The 19571-nt window shown below is 38.3% G+C and overlaps 2 protein-coding genes across 2 annotated transcripts; both read left to right on the top strand.

The window, feature by feature from the left end:
• Positions 1–6303: 6303 nt before the first annotated feature.
• On the top strand, positions 6304–8392 carry LOC309579059 (parvalbumin beta-like; the record flags this gene model as incomplete). Its single annotated transcript, XM_082292091.1, is given in 5 exon segments — positions 6304–6364; positions 6950–7076; positions 7798–7880; positions 7883–7906; positions 8367–8392. Coding segments are annotated over 5 exon segments (321 nt in total).
• Positions 8393–16245: 7853 nt separating this feature from the next.
• On the top strand, positions 16246–18893 carry LOC309578954 (parvalbumin, thymic CPV3; the record flags this gene model as incomplete). Its single annotated transcript, XM_082291926.1, has 4 exons — positions 16246–16306; positions 16672–16804; positions 17230–17339; positions 18868–18893. 4 exons carry the CDS (start codon positions 16246–16248, stop codon positions 18891–18893), a joined length of 330 nt encoding a protein of 109 aa, XP_082148052.1.
• Positions 18894–19571: the final 678 nt, after the last annotated feature.

Here is a 19571-nt window from a genome sequence, read left to right as displayed (position 1 = left end):
TTAGCACTCAGCACGTGTTTGTACATTTTTATATTGTTTCAGGCATTAACAGGTCCCCACACAGGAAGTTCACACACCTGACTGCTGAGAAATCTTGCAATGTTTTGGTCACATGGCATTGTTACATTTCTATTGTAAAGAAGGCACTTTGTGATTTTCAACCACTGATAATGTTGAAATTGTGGCTGGGAGCAGGGAGAAAAAAATTAAAAATCAACTAAACAAAAAGATCCTTGGGGGAAAAGCTGCTGTTTAAAATTTTGTTTAGGTTCTCCATCCTCATACTTGAGCATGCTGACTTGCCAGACACAGTTTTGATGATCTTAAGCCATATGATATCTTCTAAGGCTTAATTGTACTGATTTAACTGAGGCTTATTTCTGATTAATTCTCTGATACTTGAGGAAAAGCAATGCTAACAAGATAGCTAAAAATAATTCATATTAAGTCCCAACCCTGTGAATATGAGAAAAAAAATTAAGACATTTAAGAGGAGTTCACACATAGCTCAAAGCACAGAATAAGTTTGTGGGTAATTTTACAAAATAAAGTAGTAGATTACAGCGTAATGGTATTGCCAGAAAGTGTTTATGGCCTAAAATGTGACTCTCCCTTAAGAAGATTTATCTTTCATGAAATCTAAGGCAGCTGTGAGATAGACGAGAAGGGTCTAATCCTACTCTGACACTGCCACAAGTCATGGGCCCCTGACAACCTGGGCCACAGGCCTGGAGGTTTTTCCATGAATCATGAGCCTGTTGCTTTTTGTCTCTTAACATGTACAAAGCAATAATACTTGGCCACATCTGTGAATTTCTGTATTTTCTACAGACGAAACTACAGCCAATGTTGCTGTTTGATTACCCTAAAGCTGCTACATTGTTAAATGATGGCCATTACTCAACTCTGTCATTTATTGTATGAATTATCATCTATATGTTCCATAATATCAGCAGTTTTCTTCAGTCTGAAAACTAAGAACTAGTCTTCCCTTTGGTAAGTGTCTTACAGGGTTTAGAGTTGGTTATAGCATTGTCTTCATTAGTAGGCAAAGTAAATAATGTTCATGGCTAAATGCAGACATCAGCAGGCTGAGTGGATGTTGTGCATTTCTGGCTGAGTGTGTCAGAAATTTCCCCACCAAGATTTAGCTGTTTCCTTCCCCGTGTACCGTGCTGTGGCTCCAGCTCACAAGCAGACTGTCCTTTCAATACTCCTCGCTGAAACTGAATGATAATTATGATTTGGCAGCTGTTTTGAAGAAGAGCAGAAACAAAGCCTTCTGGAACTTTTATGTAACATCCAGTGTTGGCATTTCCATGAATTGCAAGATGATTATGTGAGGCAAGCACAGCTCCCTCATTTCCCAGGCATGTAAGAGAGCTGGTGGACAGATTTAAGATGGCTAATGCAAAAGAGGAATTCTAGCAATCAGACTTGAAGCCTTGGCAGAATTACAATGATTATAAATCCTAATTCTATCCCCACTGCCTTTGATGTTAAATCTGGGCTTAAATTATAGCTGCTGTTAATTGCAGCACTGAAATATTTTGCATAATGATGAGACACTGTTGGTTCCTTTTACCTTAATTATTTCCCTGCTGAAGAAAAAAACCCGGGGCTACCCAGATCTGCAGCAATATCCAGATGTAATATATACATTAGCTCTTCACACTGCTGATCACTAAACTATCCTGTCACTGGCTCACAAGCAGATGGCACATACAGTACCAGAAGCGCCAGACCTGACACTGCATTCCTTGCACCTTTGAGAGTCTCATGTGGAATCCAAGAAATGCAAGACTGCACAGTGGCCCATCCTGTATTTCAGAGATGCAGAACAACTGCACATCACTGCCCTGTGCTACAGGGGCACGAAGCACTCCCAAGAATCAGGGAATCCTTGTGCAAGCTGCAACTTCACCTATGCTTAAAAGAAAATCTGTTCTTCTTAAATAGTGACTTGCAGCAAGAAGATGTGTTTTAAATCTGATTAAAGTCACCCAGACATTTCACTAGAAGGAGTTATAATAAAACTCCAAGAAGTCCACAATTCAAAAAAAAAGCCCATAGGCTTCAGCAAAAATGCCACCTACAGTCTGTTAAGGTTTCTGTGGGCACATTTTAGATCCACATTTTAACCAAACTAGAGGAGTATTTTTCAACTAAAGGAAACAAATTCAACAAATGTAGAGTTTTCTGGGAAGGTTCATTTTAATTAACTTCAGTCTGTGGCAGCCTTTTTTTAGGGAATATCATGGAGTGTTCTCTGAAATGACAATGCCATTGTGCTAGAGAAAAACTTTGGTTGCAGGATGTCTACATGAATGCCAACTGAAGTAGCAAAGAGACACATGGTTGGTATCACAATGTCACCATAATTAAGGTACAGAATCAGAGACTAATTCCTGATACAAAGGTTCTCTGGAGGTCTCTGGTCCAATCACTCCCTCAGAAGGGCACATTGCTCTAAGATGAGTTTGAGTATCTTCAAGATAGAAGTTCTAAGTAAGGATTAAATCTGCATCAAGTTGTTATGAATGAATTACACAAATAAAACACTGCTGAGTACACAGTTGAAAACTAAAATTCTGTTAGAAATTGTTTATGCTACATCAAATCAGAAAGGATCTAACAACCCCTGGTATTTTCACACTGATCACCTGCTCTCAGGTTTAGAGTAAGACCATCCTACTCACTATAATACTCAGTATAAGACTGCTTCATAGTTCCCAGCATAAAGGAGATGTGGTTTATGTGTTTTACCTTCACTTAGGACAATTAAAGAGCAACCCAAATTGTGAGTGGTAGATCTGAATTCCACTAGGCCCAAAGACTGTGAGTTCTCAGACACCTCAGTCCCTTAGTCATCCTGTGTGAGCAGTTTAACCTCTAATCCTCCCTACAGTTCTTATGAAATAAAGACATACTACGATCCCTTTAAGCAGGAACAAAACACAAAGAAATTGATTGCCCTACACAAGCTCCTAGAAAAAGGATACAGAGGGCCAGGGTCACGATCCCAAGCTACCCCAGTGCTCTAGCCACTGAATTTACCACCTCTCGTAAACCAAAATTTTGGGTTGTCCTGAAAGAGGAGCAGAACCAAGCATGAGATAAAACCTCCTGGTGTTTAGTGGAAGCTGGCTGCCCCCTAATTTCATGTTCCTTTGGAAATCCCAATCCAAAAGCCATTTGTAAACTTGAGATGCAATTTCACCTCTCCAACTGTTTGAAATCTCAGTCATCTTCAAACAAGTAAAGAGCACAGAAAGGGCAAGGGGATGTCAGAACATTCATTGCACACATAGACAGGTACAGTTCCTTCACTGAGTTAGCAGCCAGCCCATGTGGAAAATCTTTGATGCAGCATCATCAGAGGCGCCTGGAGCTCTTCGCACAAACAGTGTGGGCAGAGGGGGCCAAGGCTGGATTAATTTCCTGGAATGGGTTACTGAAATAGATACATCTTGATTAAGTCCCTGTACAGACATGTACCTAACACTTTCATGCTTAATTTTTCCATGCATTTTAAAACATTTTAATAAGAGGATACTGTGGAATACGAACTAAAGTGTTCACATTTTACAAACTTCATTTCCACGTTAGTTTTGATTGTAAACACAGAAAGATACCATGTTTTTGGTCTGGACTTTCTGGTACACTTTCTGTACCAAAGATCTATAGAGCACATCAGCAGCTGAGATATGGCTGCTCCAGAACTTCTGATTCGTTGGTCAGCATGTCCTACAGTCATGAAAACAAGAAAATCAGTTTTGTATATCAAGCTTCAGAAGAGAAAATCAGACCATCACTCCAGTTACAACAGAAAAAGAAGGTACCCTTAGACAATGCCTTTCCCTGCAGGTACGAAGGGATTGTTGACCCTAAATTCAAAGGGGAACTTCTGCCCAAGTAGAATATGCAAATACTTGACTCAAATGGAATCACATCAGTTCCATCACAATGACATATTAATCATTTTTATAGACTGTAAAAAGCCTGTCTTTTCTAGACACTGACTTCCTGCTTTAACTCCCAGGCTTCCAGAACAAATTGATTTCATATTTGCAATGATCTCCATAATGGACTGTAAAATTCAGCCAATATAAAAATAAACACAGTAAACCCTGTTTTTGTTAGACAGACAAAATAACCTGTTTTTCTAAATCATCATGAAAGGAAAGCTCTTGGGAATTATCTCAGACTTTTCAGTTCAGTCTGTTTATATTCCTGTTCTTTCAAGCGACTTGGTAGACTAGACATTTTTTATTTTAAATACCTGTTCCTTCCTCTCTTCCCCTCTGATGAACACGCTCCTGTTATCCTGTTCTCATCCTGGTCCGCAGTTTTCCCTCTCCCGCAGTCCCTCAGCGCTCTCACGGCTGGACTTGCCTGTCTTTGGTGCCACCTTCGGGCAAGTGCTGGTTTGCCACAGAAATACTCCAAAACTCTTCTCTATAAATGCTTTGTAATCTCAGTGTGGGCTCCTCACAAGGATTACTTCTTGAAGGCTCAGTAATTCCCATACAATTATCAGATTGTCTCTGATCCTAGGCCAGACTCTTGATTATTTCCTAGTAACCCGAGCCAAAGGCAAAGCTAGATTCCCAATGGGAAAACTGAACAATCTAATTTAGATATCCACCTGTTTGGGTTAAAATGCCTTTAAAAGTAACTTGTTCAGTTGATCTTATATCATCCAGAAAAGTTAGTTTTCACAGTTTTCAATTTACCACACAGCATGGGTTTAGAATAACATAGTCAGTGCTCCTCTTAAAAATTCTTCTCTTGAAGAAATCAAGGGGAACTGAGATAGATGAGGTTTTGTCTGTATTTTCATGTACATAATTTTTGAAAGACAGTAGCTTGATAATATAGTGGTTAGAGGACAGGCTTCATTTTAAATGTTCTCATCACTCAAATGTTATTTAAACCTAAGCAATACTCCAGCCATGTTTACATAAGTGTCAGTGTGAAATGTTCTCCCAATGGCTTTTTGCACCAGTGGACAATTCCAACTATTCTCAACGGCATTAAGTTCCAATAAATTTAATGAGATAACTGAGTGGGGTCCCTATTAGTACCCAGTAAGAGAAAGAGCTGCAGTTTGATTTTAGCTGCTGAGACCTTACAGAAGTTTATTTTTTCAGCCCAGCAAGGAAGAACCAACTATCACTGATTTCACTGCTCTGTTTCCCTCCTGGCCATAATTGACTCACCCTCCTGCATCCTGCTGAACAACTGACAATCTTCATTCTATAAACTGACACATTTACTAGGATGATTTAAAAATGTGCACCATGCAATTAATTAATGCTGAGCAAATGCTGTCAAGATTAGACTTTTATAGCTAACCAAAGCTTATATGACAACTCATTAAAAGTACTTTGGGCTGAAGAAGTTTTGTCTTTGAGCTTGTACTTGTATATCAGATATATCTGTTACAAATGTATCAGTACTCGTATGTTTTGAAGACTACTAGGGCAACTGCAGGAGTAGTGTTTCACAGGTAATTCATATCAGGATTGGGCCCTTAAAAGTCAAAGTCTGCTATGAAGATGTCAATTTCTTGCTATCATTAAGCACTTAAAAATGTATGTATTTTTTCATTTATACATAAAAAGTAATTCATTTCACTAAAATAGGTGCAAGCTGAGAGGATTTACTGCATATAGCACGAAACCTTACATATTCCTTTGGGATATAAATATCAATCTGATTAGCTAGCAGGTCTTGTCAGCCACAGTAACTTATCCCCTGGAGTATCTGAGCCATCACGTGGCTCTAGGACTTCTGTAAAAGGTCAAGGGGACTTAACTAAGGTCTGTATAAGTCCTTCTCTATGTCATTTGAAAAAGAATTAAGTCAAGAGGACTCTGCAGATCTTTTACCTGACAATATTTTCTGTTCTTGGCTTGGGGAAAACTAAGTGGCCAGGTGAGTTCAATCTTTCCTCTGGAGCTTTAGAGGACATCACAATAATTCACACAAAAAATGCATGGAAATAACCAAAGATGCCTGAATGCCGGGCAGTTCTGTAAATAGATTTGGCTTTGTCCTCAGCTTGTGCACCTGAAGACTTAACTAGAAACACCAGTGACTCAGATGCACGATGTGCATCTGAACTGAAGGATGGAGCAGTTGGCTCCTGCAGGGCAGCTCCCCTGTTCTGCCCTGGGACCTGGGCTCACCTGCCCCCTGACGAGACCTGGCTCCCCTCGGGGCCAGCTCCACAGCTGAGAGAGCAAGAGCAGTGGCAACTCTACCCAACAATATTGTTCATTTTGCAGTGGTCTTGACATGGCTCTTCCCAGTATCCTGACAGAAGCTGAAATTGCTGCTGGTCTACAGAGCTGTCAAGGTAATATTTATGTTTTAAATTTGGGGGTTCAGTCTGTTTATCAAATTCCTCTGTCCTTCCTACCCCAAAGTCCCAATTCCAATGGAAACAGAAAACGCTTTCTTACTTAATGCAAGGTAATGGAACAGATGCGAGTTTTAATCTTGGCCAGCCAAGGTACAGGCACCCATCATTTGTTCATTGCAGCAATTTTAAGGATGAAAAAAATCCAAAGGCTGAAATCCCACAGCAGAAATCCTGTTTTTTCAGAGAAACTGCTGATTTCAATACAAGCACGATATTTATCATCATGTTCTGCAAATATGTCTTTCAGTGAAGTATCAATTTACACGGGTATGTTCCTGCATGCTGAAGACCACAGTCACTATTTCATTATCTTCCTAGGTGTGAGATATCATTGATGGAAAAATCCCATTGATCTGATATGAACTCAGGAAAATCCAAGACTGTTTCCTGGGATTTGTAATTAACCCTCACTGTACTACAGAATAGTTTGCTGCTTTTTGATCAAGAAGCTAATTCTTTTTGTTCCAGATTTTTGACTACTTTTCTTCATCTCTTCTTATTTCCATCTGCTTATTTCAGCTGCTGATTCATTTGATTGCAAAACCTTTTTTGTCAAAGTGGGTCTCAAGTCCAAAGACCAAGCTGACAAAGTCTTTGGAATTCTTGACCAGGACAGGAGTGGCTTTACCGAGGAAGAGGAATTGAAGTAAGTAAATAAAAAAGTTACCAACAGGGTTGTGTTCTATCATCTAAAAATGCATGATAAGATCAGAAATATTCCCCTTCCTCCTGCCCCTTTGGATGGGAGACAATTGTGTTTGTGCACCTGTGTGTGAGTGCTGGTGCTGGAGGAGCTGCAAGTCAAATAACAAAGGCAAGGCTGGATCACAACGGGAAAACTCTCTGACAGCACTGAAAATACTCATTTCATGTAGCAATAACTGACAGACTCTGAAGATAAAAATAGAAGTTCTGCTACAGCTGTTTTTTATTATTATAAGATTTTTTACCAGACTGAATTCAAAGGGCCATTTTTCTCTCATCTTTCTTCCTGTCACATGAATTCTACCTTCCAGATCACATTCATCTGACTTTGAAGTTAAAATTAAGGTTAGAGAAATTCTTGCTGCTAAGACTCTGCATCTTAGGAGAAAGAAGCAAGATAACAAGGGAGGGAAGATGAATCCTGCCACTACAGAGTCAGTGTTAATTTTACTTTTTTAATCCAATGAAACCAAGATTTTTACAGGCTGTGATGCAGCATCCTCTGACTTCCTTACCCTCACTCTCAATGAAGTTAGAGGAAGTTTTGCCATTAATAGTTCTCAAGAATTGAATTAAGCTTGAAATTTTGCAGCTATTACCAATCCAAACCCTGAACACTTTCAGTACTGTGTCTCAGTCGTTTGTTCTCTCACCTTTAACAGACTTTTCCTGAAGAATTTCTCAGCCAGTGCCAGAGCTTTGACTGATGCTGAGACCGAGGCATTCCTGGCAGCAGGGGACAGTGATGAGACGGTAAAATTGGAGTGGATGGTAAGACTGCTCTTATTAAAAGGATAATACCTGCCTTTGAGACTTCCTAAAGGCAGCTCTAGGCAGCTGCCCTGCTCCATGTATTGGATGTTATGGATCTGATTTTGAGGTGCTCAGATCTGCTCTGTATTATAGAGAGAATCTAATTATGCCCCTGACTAAAGTTACCAGTCCCTTTTCTCACCTATGGAGATTTTTTCAGGACTGGAACCTAAATTCAGTCTATAATTTCACTTCTTTTTGCTAATGAGCTGTGATACAATGTGACACTTAAATGCAACACTTCCTTTGCCTTAAGTATCTATTGTTATGAATACACAATGAGCTACCTTTAAGGAACGACTATCAGAGGAAGTAGCATTAGTTTCCCATTTTAACTCTAAAAATTAGGAAAGAAATTTTTGACTGTGTGATTACAAATTGAGGTCCCATTTTATTATTCTTTTTTCTTCTTTTTCAGAGTTTCAAGCACTGGTCAAATTGTAACCAGCAGTCAAGGTAAAGACCAAGATAGATGTGCCATAAACAATCTTTCCTATTGCAAACCTACCATTTATTTACACATTTTGTACCCTGAAAGGTCAGGAACAATTGTTGGCAAGTGGTTTCACATTGCTGGAATACATCTGAAGTAGTACAAGCACTACTAAAGCCACGCTCCCAGGTGTTTTAAGCAGAAGATCTACGCCACTGGGGGACTGAATTGGAATCCACTCTGCTCATCTGAATGTAGGGCATTAAAGATACAAACAAAAATATTAAGAGGATAAATTAAAAGCAACTCTGTGGGCCATTGAATTTTCAATATTTGCATAAATAGCTAGCACATGTTGCTAAAAAAACCAGAATTAATAAAATGTCCAGGTGTAAAACCTGGTTGTAGTAACTGGTAGTGGGATTTAATCAAGAGGCATTTTAATATTGCATATGTTTTTCTGTCATTCTTTATGCAGCTGATCGTGTTTCAGAGACTAAGTATACTGCAGGACCATGCACTAATGAAGTCATCAATTTAAGATCAACTGGATCCAGGATGAATTTAGATTACTGAAATAGCTGAAAATTCAAAATCCCCCAAGGAATCCCTCACCTTCATGCCCACCCGATGGCACTGTTGTTCCACTGCCGAGAAGTTCAGTGTTCTGTGTGCTCGAATGAATTCCAGAACACTTCTTGTGTCCCACCTGCCACTTCTGCAAAAAGCACTTCAAAAAAACAAGTCCCCAGTGCTCCATATGAGCAAATGGGGGAATGTTGCCCAAATAATCAACGTTCTGCTGCTTTTCTCCTTCTCAGCACTGAGAATAACATAATGCCCACATCTCACAGGGTTGTAAAATGCATCAATGTTTGTGAGGAAAGCATAATAAAATGAAGAGTGCCATAAAAAATTGCTAAGAAATTAATCTTTTTTTCTTTGCAGACAGATTGAAATAGCAAGACAGACGTAAGGAATGGGGAGAATGAAAATTCTGAGTAGTTGCTCATTATTTGAAGTTGATCCATTTTGTGCACTAGGTTAGGGTTCTGGTTGAAAAGCATGAGTGTGATGATGTCAGCACAATTTTGTCACAGTATAAACGCACAGAGCAATCAAACTGGGCTACAAAAGGAACTCATTGCTAATAGCACCTAATGAAACACTGCACTGTATCTGGTTTTGTCTTAGATATGTGACCAAAATAAACACTCAGCCAAACAGCCTTTTAAAAAATCTACATGGCTTTGACCATCCCAAACGTTGTACTTCCAACATTATAGTTGCTCCTACATACTCTTTTAAAAAAATTTGGAGCTCTTGAAAAGTCTGTTCTTAGACATAAATCCTGCAAAAACTGGTATGACTGTCTCATACTGTACTTGTTGGAGGTCTTTAAGAAGATGTTTCAATATTTGCAGATCAAAAATCTTAATTTCAAAATTGCCTGCAGATGTTGTTGTGGTTCTAATGCACAGCATATTTGTGAAGAGACATTATGGAGAAGGAAGAAAATATCAATACAATGGTGGAGAAATCATCATATTACACAAAGGTAAAGCAATCTACAAGACTTTAACGAATACCCAATAATGTGTTCATGCTCTATACATCAGCCAAAAATATATTTCCATTAACTCTAATTAATGAATCAGGTCCTAATATTGTAGAATTTTCTATAAGAGTGAAAAAAGAATTAGCCATAAGCAAACTGACATTCATTATTTCAATGTCATCTCAGGAGAGCAATTAAAAAAGGAAATTTTGCAGAATTAATAACTGCAGCCTGATTGCAGGGCTAAAAGCTCTCATTATTGTCAGAAAATGCTTTGTGTCTCAGCTGATATCATGTTTTATGTGTTCCTTGTGCAATATGGGTCACCCAGACACTTTCAAGAATTGTACCAACATTAATGGCCAAATGAGAGAGAAAGGCACAGACAGCTCAGATAACTTCTGAGATAGCAGGCAGCTCCTTTATTTAACCACATTTACTTCCAGCCTGATTAGCCTGCTAGGCCTACAAATCTAAGACAATTTCACCACTTACCATTCCATTAAGAACAGTAAAAAATTCATGACAAGGTAAGTCTGGTATCAGCTTCAGTGATCACTCCAGGAAGTTAAGAAGAGCTTGTGACTAGAGAGGTTTTTAGACCTTTCCTTTTTCCAGCATTACCACTAAGCAGATCAGTGGAGAAAATGCTGTTTTCTTTGCACAAGCGTACACTCACTCACTTTCTTTTCCTCTCTACCTCTCACTCACACAGGCTGTCAGGTACTGTGAAATTTCTGTAACTACTTACCATGGGATTTAAGAAAGCTCTTCAAATTGTGCCTCAGCTGGAAATACTGCTGCCTGACCACAAACATTCCCAAAGAGCTCCCTTAAAGTGAACATTCTGCTGGAATCAGACATTTGGAGGTCTGAGACCCTAAATATGGGATTGCCTCTTGTCAACAGAATTTTGTCACATGCTTGTTGCATGTGTTTTAATGGTTTGTCTGAATCTCCTTTCTTTAGGCCATTTCTGTTAAACTAGCAACTTTTGATGATTATTTACAATAAAATTAACTCTAATTACAGGGTAATTCTACTTCAAGCCTCACCAAGGGTTATACATCCTCCAACAGCTGAAATTAATGGCTGACATCCCACTGAAATCAGTGAGGACAGGCAGTGAATACAGAAGTAGCTGGAAGCACCTCAGTGCTATTTGGTTCATTTTACCATGGTTCCTTACACTGTGGGGCACAGTGAAATGCAGCCATGTGCAAAGAGCCTTTGGTAACAGTGTAGTAGCACTGTGCTTGTCTTTTACATGTCACAATAGGCAGAATCCAGATTATTTCACAGCCTCCAGCATTAGGGCACAGTTATTCCTAAAATAGACAGAAACCCTGAGCAATGTAGAGTTTTAAAGATCACTCCATCTGACACTGTCTATAATGCTGACAGCAGACAGAAACATGTTAGACAATTACATTTAGGGTCAGAGACAGAAAATTGCATTACTGAGTAACAGAAGAACTTCCAAGTGCTTTTAAAGATAAGCACATATCAAATGCTGGCAGAGATCTTCCAGAACAGCTTTTTAAGTTAAAAAATATGTTTATCAGACCAGACTCTATGAATTAGTGACACTATTATTCATCTATGTTGGTCTATTCTGCTGTCATTTTCAAACAGAAATCAAGTCCATTCCCACAGAATGATAAGGACATCATTTGAACTGAGGAAAATCCACATGGTATTTCCCCCAGCGTGAGAAGTACCTGCTTTCCTTTAGGTCCAGACCCACAGTGCTGCAGAATCTATCTCGTATCTTGGGTTCTCTAGTCCAGATCTCTGCTCAGTGCTCTGGGTAATATCCTCTACCTGCTGCAGGGAAAGAAAGCTTTGTCACTGGGGCCTGGCTTTCCTCCTTCATCACAGCAATGCACAGGACCAAAAGTATGCTACAGCATGTGCTCAAACTTCTCCGGAAATAGGGTAAAATACTGTGGCCCAAGCAACAATTCAAATTAAATGCTGTAATTATTTCTTTATTTCTATGTGATTAAAACATGTGCCCTAAGAGACCACTTGAAGTGGCAGGATAGAATTCATTTTGTTGTAAAGGTCCTTTTCAATGATTATAGCTGTAAACACACTAAGATTCTCTGCTGTCACCACTGAAACATCAACACTACTATCAACCACAGAGGTTACTGAGTATCTATTTTAGTTACTTCCAAACTCATTACAAAGGCAGAATCTGTTATCCAGGATCATGATACAATTGGCCCTGACACAACCAGGGCTGAAAGATGGAGTTGTGTGGGTTTGAGAACAGCTGCTGCAGCATCTCTTTACACTGTTGTAGCTGGTCTCAGGTTAACACCTCTCCTCTGATCTCACCTGAGACAACTGCTGATGTTTCTTTTGCATCTGCTTGAAGTCATGGCTTTGGTTGACTGCCACTGCTAATTAACTCTGTACTTTATGCCAAACAGGACACAAAGGGTACAAGTCTAGTCCACAACCTGTCAATGATTTACCAAAACACAACTTTTCTCTGATTCTCAGAGAAGTAAATAGCGCTTGCTTTGAAAACAATTGTTTTATGTGTTTAGATTCCTAGCAAGAACTTGTCAATATGAATATTCTGTATTTCTCAGAATCACACCTTCAAGTTTAGTTCTGGAAGTCTGAAGACAAAAACAAAGGCTTTAATATTACTTAATAAAGACATCTCAGGTGAAAACGACACTAGGTATGCAAGTACATGAATATTCAGATGATCAATCCAATAGAACTTTTAGATGTCTCTCGTAGAGAAAAAAAAAAACCCAAAACCAAATAAATGAATGAACAAAAATTAATATTTTTCTTGAATTTGATAGGAACGAGTGCTAAACATTCCTGGAAAACTGTGCAAAACTCAGATTCTGTGCCAGATTTTGCACTATTGTTAACTGCCCATTACTTGGCAGCTGTTGTTCTGGTTGAATTATTAGGGATTTTCTTTATAGTGTTACACTGCTTGCATAGCATCTTCTAAAAAAACATTTTCACAGATCTCATTTTCTGAATGCATAATGTAATTACAATCACCTAAGATAACACGTAACCCAGAAGTAAGGAAAACAGGCAGATAATTCAGATGTAAAACAGATTATCTCATCAAAATATCCCTTAATATACTAATCCCTGATTATTGCATTCTAATTGTAGTGGAGGGAAACCTGTACTTCAGATGAAGTGTCATTAATAAATAAATAAAACCCAGTAACCCTAGATTCCCACCTGTATCAATGTACAGTGACATCAACTTGATTCTGAAATTCACCTCTTTTAGGCTTTTGTAAACCATCTTTCAGCCAGGATTAGCATCACTTTTGTTGTCAGCATTGAATTTCAAACATTAAAAGATCCCTTCAAAAGCAATCATAGAAATTATCTCACTTTTATTTGAGATCATATTCTAATATAATACTAATTCTGGCTATTTTACTCCTGCTGAATACACACAAAACCAGCTCAGCACTCTGTGTGCCATGGCAGAGTGTATGAGGTAACCAGATGTTGTTCTTTGAACATTTGGTGCTTATATTTTAAATACGATGCCCAGATTAGTTGCAGACACATCTTGAGCTGCTTGAGCATTACATGCTCACCTCAATCTTGTCGTTTTCCTCTACTTCATTTCAATTCCCTCGTTCTCATTAGCTGCCAATAATTAGTGTCTTATGGCAAGTGAAACACAAACAAAGAGAGTAGTTCCATGAGTACTGTGTAGGAGCCAGCAGAAATAAGGGAAGTCTTCTATAAAGGAACATCTATGGCACTGTCACAGAGCACTAAAAAAAGCCCTTTTCTCTAGAGACGCCTTGGCAGTAAAAAAAGAACCCTTCTGTTCAAACTCAGATAACTTGAGATAATCATAAAGGAGAAAATACAACAGTGTGTAAAAAGGTACCTAAGGGGTTGAAACTTATTTCAGGGTGATTCTGGAGAAAGCACAGAATGAACTTAGTTCCCACTGACACTGCCTGACATCACAACATCATGGAAATCTCAGGCAGAAAGCAACACAATTAGATAGTACTGAATAAAGAAGATAAATGGAAAGAGCACCAAAAGATTCAGCTTGTACAAATCAGCACTGTTAAATTTGTTTTAATCACACAATACTAATCTACAACTGCCCAGGGTTCTTAGGTGTAATAGGAAAATGTTCTTCCAGGTCACTATAACCAGTTTTCCCACTGGAAGCAATAGAAGGAGCATTTGTTTGTTCCTGGACAGCTGGTGTCTGGGATCAAAGGTAAGTCTGATTATTTGTGATTTATTCCTTGGCATACAGAAGAGGTAGCAAAAAAGGTAAAAGTATCATTAAATTACGTCTGCTTTTTGTGTTATATATACCTTGCATTTCTCTATCCAAATTAAAACAGTGCTATGGAATATTTGCTATGATTGACAGTTTTCTCACTGTCATTAAACCAAGTAGGAGTAAACCCACTGTAGTTCATTAACTTACATCAAGGCTTAGATATATTTATTATTCTGCTCCACAGTATAATTTGCAACCCTTGCTACTATAAAAATATTTCCTCTTTGCCATACCATGCCATTTCCATTCATTTAAAAATAAAACAATGCTCATGGATTAAGAGAACATTAGTTTAGCTACCACAATTGACTATTACACAATAAATACTAACCAAAATACACTTGAGTTTTATTGGTCTTCATCCTAGAATTTTGCCCATATTAACCCCCTTAAAGATGGAAACAGATTTTTGTCTGAGAAGGAAAACCTCCTATCTGCTGTTATGAATTTTCTTAATGTTTTTTGTTCCAAAAGTAATACTCCTGAAATATATAATAAACTCTAATTTACAATTAAAATTTCATTATTAATGAAATAGATTGTGAGAGTGTGTGTTATAAAATGTATTTAAAACTATTTCCACACTAACAATGTCTGATTCCTACAACCTACAGAATTTGCTACAACTAGTAAGCCTATTATTGATTTCATGTAATTCAGAATATTCAAAATGGATTATTAAGTAGGCCAACCAATTATACATCATCTTCCAAGGAATACTGACAACAAGATCATTTTATTCAGCTTTACCTAGTTCATAGTTTTCTGCCACTGAAGGCATTGGTTTCTGTTTCTGTAATTCAGGAAACGGTCAGGAAATACAAAATGAAGCTTACTGTAGAGAGATCACTCAAATTAGGAAATGCTTTCCTCTACCCTAGTGACAAGTTATCTTTGTCAGAATGACACATTGTCACCTCTGATCATTCATCTCCTACCTCCCTTATACATTCCATTCCAAAGGATCAACAGACCCAGGGAGAACAAATTCCTTTCTTTTCATAAGGATTTGACTGCTGGAGTCACCTTCCAAAGAGTGACTTTCAGGTGCAGAGGTTACCTGTTAACATACTTGGAGGCTGAAAGGTGTTTCTGATGGCAGAGTTGTACTTAATTAAGCACTAGTGGATTTATTTTAAAAAACTCTTCTTTTTGTTCGTATTATCTTAGGATATAAATAGAAAGAAAACTTTAATTAGTTTAGGAAGAAATTGGAGCCAGGTCTCAATTCAAACATCTGATCCATGAAAGTGTAACCTAAGTAGTGGTTATTGTCACCTTTTGAATCCTTTATAAGACAGAGTGGCAAGCCAGAGCCAACATTACGTTTTTGCCTGGTATCTCCTCAACTATTTTTCCTTTACCTAGCTGAGAAAATTCAGAAGGTGAGCAGCTGACTTGAGATTAATTAAATAAAATTACTGTGCAGAGCTGCACCAGTAGTAAGTACAATAACCATTGTTCTAAGGTTTTTATTTTAATTGCTGGAATTACATATGGATGGACTTTATATAGATAAGTATCTGTTTTCTTTTTATTCTTTAGAGTTGTTGGGGGAGATAATAGAAGCAAATTTTCTTACCTTTCCTTTTCCAACTGCAGATATTGTTACTTGTATTGCCAGATTCCATGCATTCCAGTAAGACTGGAATTATTTATTAGATTAATGGTTACATAGAGTTTTAAAATGTGCTTTATTTATATAGGTTGTAGATAAATGACAAAATATTGATCATTAACTCACAACACAGCCAATGTAACCCATCTCATTAAAAAGCATTATTTCTGCACTGCTATTTTGAAGGAAGTGATGTACTAAACCTTGTAATTTGTTAAGGAATAGCAGAGATGTTGGTTTGATCAGTGAGATTCATCTACTCTTGTTGATGTTATATATCTTCAAACCACGGAAAAACCCAATTTGTTGTAAGATGCACTTGCATTTCAAAACTCTGCAATATTCTATTTTGTGCAGGTTTAAAATGAGCCTTACAGACATTCTAAGCCCTTCTGACATCGCTGCTGCTCTGCGGGACTGCCAAGGTGAGAAAACAATTAAAACTCTCAAAATCTATTATTTTGTGCAACACCTGGCAAGTTTAACTCATTCCCAAAGAAATATTGAAAAAGTGCATACTTGAAACAGACTTCTGTAATCTCTTTACTCAGCTGTCACAGTATGTTTGTTCATAACTGGTTTATATTGTCAATTTGGAGCATCCCCACATGATTTTGTGGGATGTTTAGGAGGCTATGGGGCAGTATGGCAAATTCATTCATTCTTTGACAGGCTTCACCAACTGGTCTTGTTTAGAACAATTAAAATGTAACAAAGTAGCATCCTCAGACCGTTTAGGAACAGTGAACACAGTGGTCTGGGGTTAATTTCTTTATTAATTTATTTTCAGCTCCAGATTCCTTTAGTCCCAAAAAATTCTTTCAGATCAGTGGGATGTCTAAAAAGAGTAGCAGCCAGCTCAAGGAGATCTTCCGGATTCTCGACAATGATCAAAGTGGCTTTATTGAGGAAGATGAGCTCAAGTAAGGATTTTGTTGACTACTTGGAGGCTATCAAAAAAATCAGCACTTTTTCCATTCCAGAACTTTCAGTAAATGTGAACAAAATTTATGCTAAATGTTGATAAAACCTTCAGCAGATTGTGAAAGGTGTATTTAAATAGATAATCCCTACAGAGAGAAGCAAATTAATAATACCTGCCTTTTATGCTCAATATAGAAAAAAAGAGCTCCCTGGGGCTGGATTTTCATAGTGGACAGAATCAATTTAATCAGGTTTGCACCTACAAAGCAGAAATATATACAACTAAGATTTAGCTTGTCAAACAGTGTTTGAAGGACTTGGCTATTGTGGTAAATTATTTAGAGATAGCTATCTGTTTGATTACACAACAAGCATAAAAAATATTATGGCGTGAAAGTCTAAATCCAAGTTGTTTCCTTCCAAGGTATTTCCTTCAGAGGTTTGAGTGTGGAGCCAGAGTGTTAACCACCTCAGAAACCAAGACCTTTTTGGCAGCTGCAGATCATGATGGGGATGGTAAAATCGGGGCTGAAGGTATTACCTGCTTTAAATACAGAATGAGGCACCTCAGGATGTTTGTAGTGATGTGGGATTCTCTTTTATGTTAATGGTACATTTAATGTACCCTCTGGTTTTACTGAAACCCTTGAGTAGCAACCTGTTTAAGGGTGGAAATGGTCCCTGACCTTACAGATTCATCTTTGCAATTCCTTTTGCATGAGCAAGTAAAAAACCCTAAGGAACTTTCCTGTTGCCACTCACTCCCATATTTCCAGTTGTTCTGAAAGGAACTGCCCCTCATGTCTCCTCCCACTTACTCTAACGTAAGGCAGCGCTGGCATCACTTGGAATACACAAATGTAAAATCAAGGACAAAAGAACCAGCTGCACACAGGAGAACAAACAGCTCACACATCAGCTCGTTTCCAGCAGCTACTGCCCCACAGAAATTCCACTGGGCACTGAAATCGTTCTCAATACGTCCCATGTAGTTCCATATTTGTTTTGCATGAGAAGAACAGAATGATCAAGTGACACTACCCCAGTATGAGATCCCACAACAGGATCTGGGCAGGGATGGATGCTGTCCATCTCCAGTGGCAGGTTAAGGACCAGACAGGAAGGAGCAGCAGTTTTAGGAAGCAGCACACTGTACTCACCACGTGGGAACACTGGTGTGGTATAATGGCTGCACAGTGCAGAAACCTCCTGATTTCCTAATTCCGTACTTCTGTGCCGTGCTTTGGAGACAAAGCACACACACAAAAGGCCTGCAGCTAATGGCAACTCGCCCCATGAGAGCAGCGAGCTGCCTAGACGAGCATGAAAGGGGCTTAGGGAAGAGCATGCAGGGAATGTGCTGGCGTGCAGATTCCCCGGCTCACTGCACCAGCAGCACTGAACTCTTCTGTTTCTTTCTTTGGAAGGAATTAAACCCAGTTCCTTAGGAACTATGCCAGAATAAACATACATGATTTATGAAGCAATCTGTATATTAATATAGTCACTCAGGGATGGGACTGATCAGATACTCTAATTCATGGAAGCCAAACATTTAAAAGATCTTTAAAATAACAGTATCTTATTGCACAACTCAACACCCCAGCACCATAACACATAGAACTGCCCAGTGTTTTTAGCTTTAGCCTGTGCTCTAAATCAACACTTCTCAATGTCTGAAGCATTACAAAGAGCTAATAAAACACACACACTCGCTTATCATTTTTTCACTTCAGCTATTACCTGCTTCTTACTTAAATTCCATATAAGCCACTCCATTATTTTTGCTTAAGATCAGTATTATGCAGAGAGAAGGCCAAAACGACCCTGAATATTTAATTATTCCCTGTAAGTGTCATCAAAACACTGCTTTTCCGTGTGTTGTTTAGAAGAGGATGTTTAGGTGATGCCTCTTGTCCACACATTTCTTCTCTGGTCATCTATCAGATAATTGTTTTCTGTTCATTCCTATTCTAAATCTCTTGATAAGACACTAATCCTTTACTCCTAATCCTTTCATGTGAATATTTCTTTCATGTAAATATTCTCTTATCTTTCACAGAATTCCAGGAAATGGTGCAGGCTTAGGACCAAACAAGATAGAATTGGGATGAATCTGCACAAGACGCTCAAAAACCTTGAAAATTGGGAGTCCCTTATTTATCTTGTCAGGGTCTGTTATTTTTTCACTGACTTAGCAACATAATGGAACACTGATTACTGATTTTTTTCATTGTGTGGACTATTTACCATGTTCTAACCTCTACTTTAGCAGACACTTCCCTTAAAAATATCCAATAAAAAGTAATCATATACTGTAGCCTGTGTCTATTTTTTTGACTCCTATATTGAAACATGAGAATTCTTAAACCAAAAGTGTTAATCCCTCCAAGATCTTGAACTTATCAGATCCTCATATATGGAACATCTTTTGAAATTAGTGGGAGTTCTGTTTGGATTCAGCCTTCTGGATTAAGTTTAAATTCTCAGAACATTCAGATTTTCACTTAAGACTAGGAGCTCAGATACAGTTGTGAGATAGATGAGGGTAAAATCTCTCACTGACCTCCAAGTGAAAAGCAGTCATATATTTTTGCTTAAGAAGTGGGTTCTGCATGAGGTTGTTGCAGTTTCAAACCACTCTTTTACACCAGCTAATTAATAGATGAAGAAAGAGAAACCACATGCTTTCCTGCACAAAGAATTAAAAGGAAAGCCTATGAGGACTTGATGTTTCAGACAACTGTGAGGTTTTAAGAAGCAGAG

The sequence above is a fragment of the Coloeus monedula genome, assembly GCF_965178545.1.
Source record: "Coloeus monedula genome assembly, chromosome: 16".
NCBI classification, from domain to species: Eukaryota; Metazoa; Chordata; class Aves; order Passeriformes; family Corvidae; genus Coloeus; species Coloeus monedula.
The sequence above is the reverse complement of the archived record's forward strand: the minus strand, read 5'-3'. Positions and strand labels throughout refer to the sequence as shown.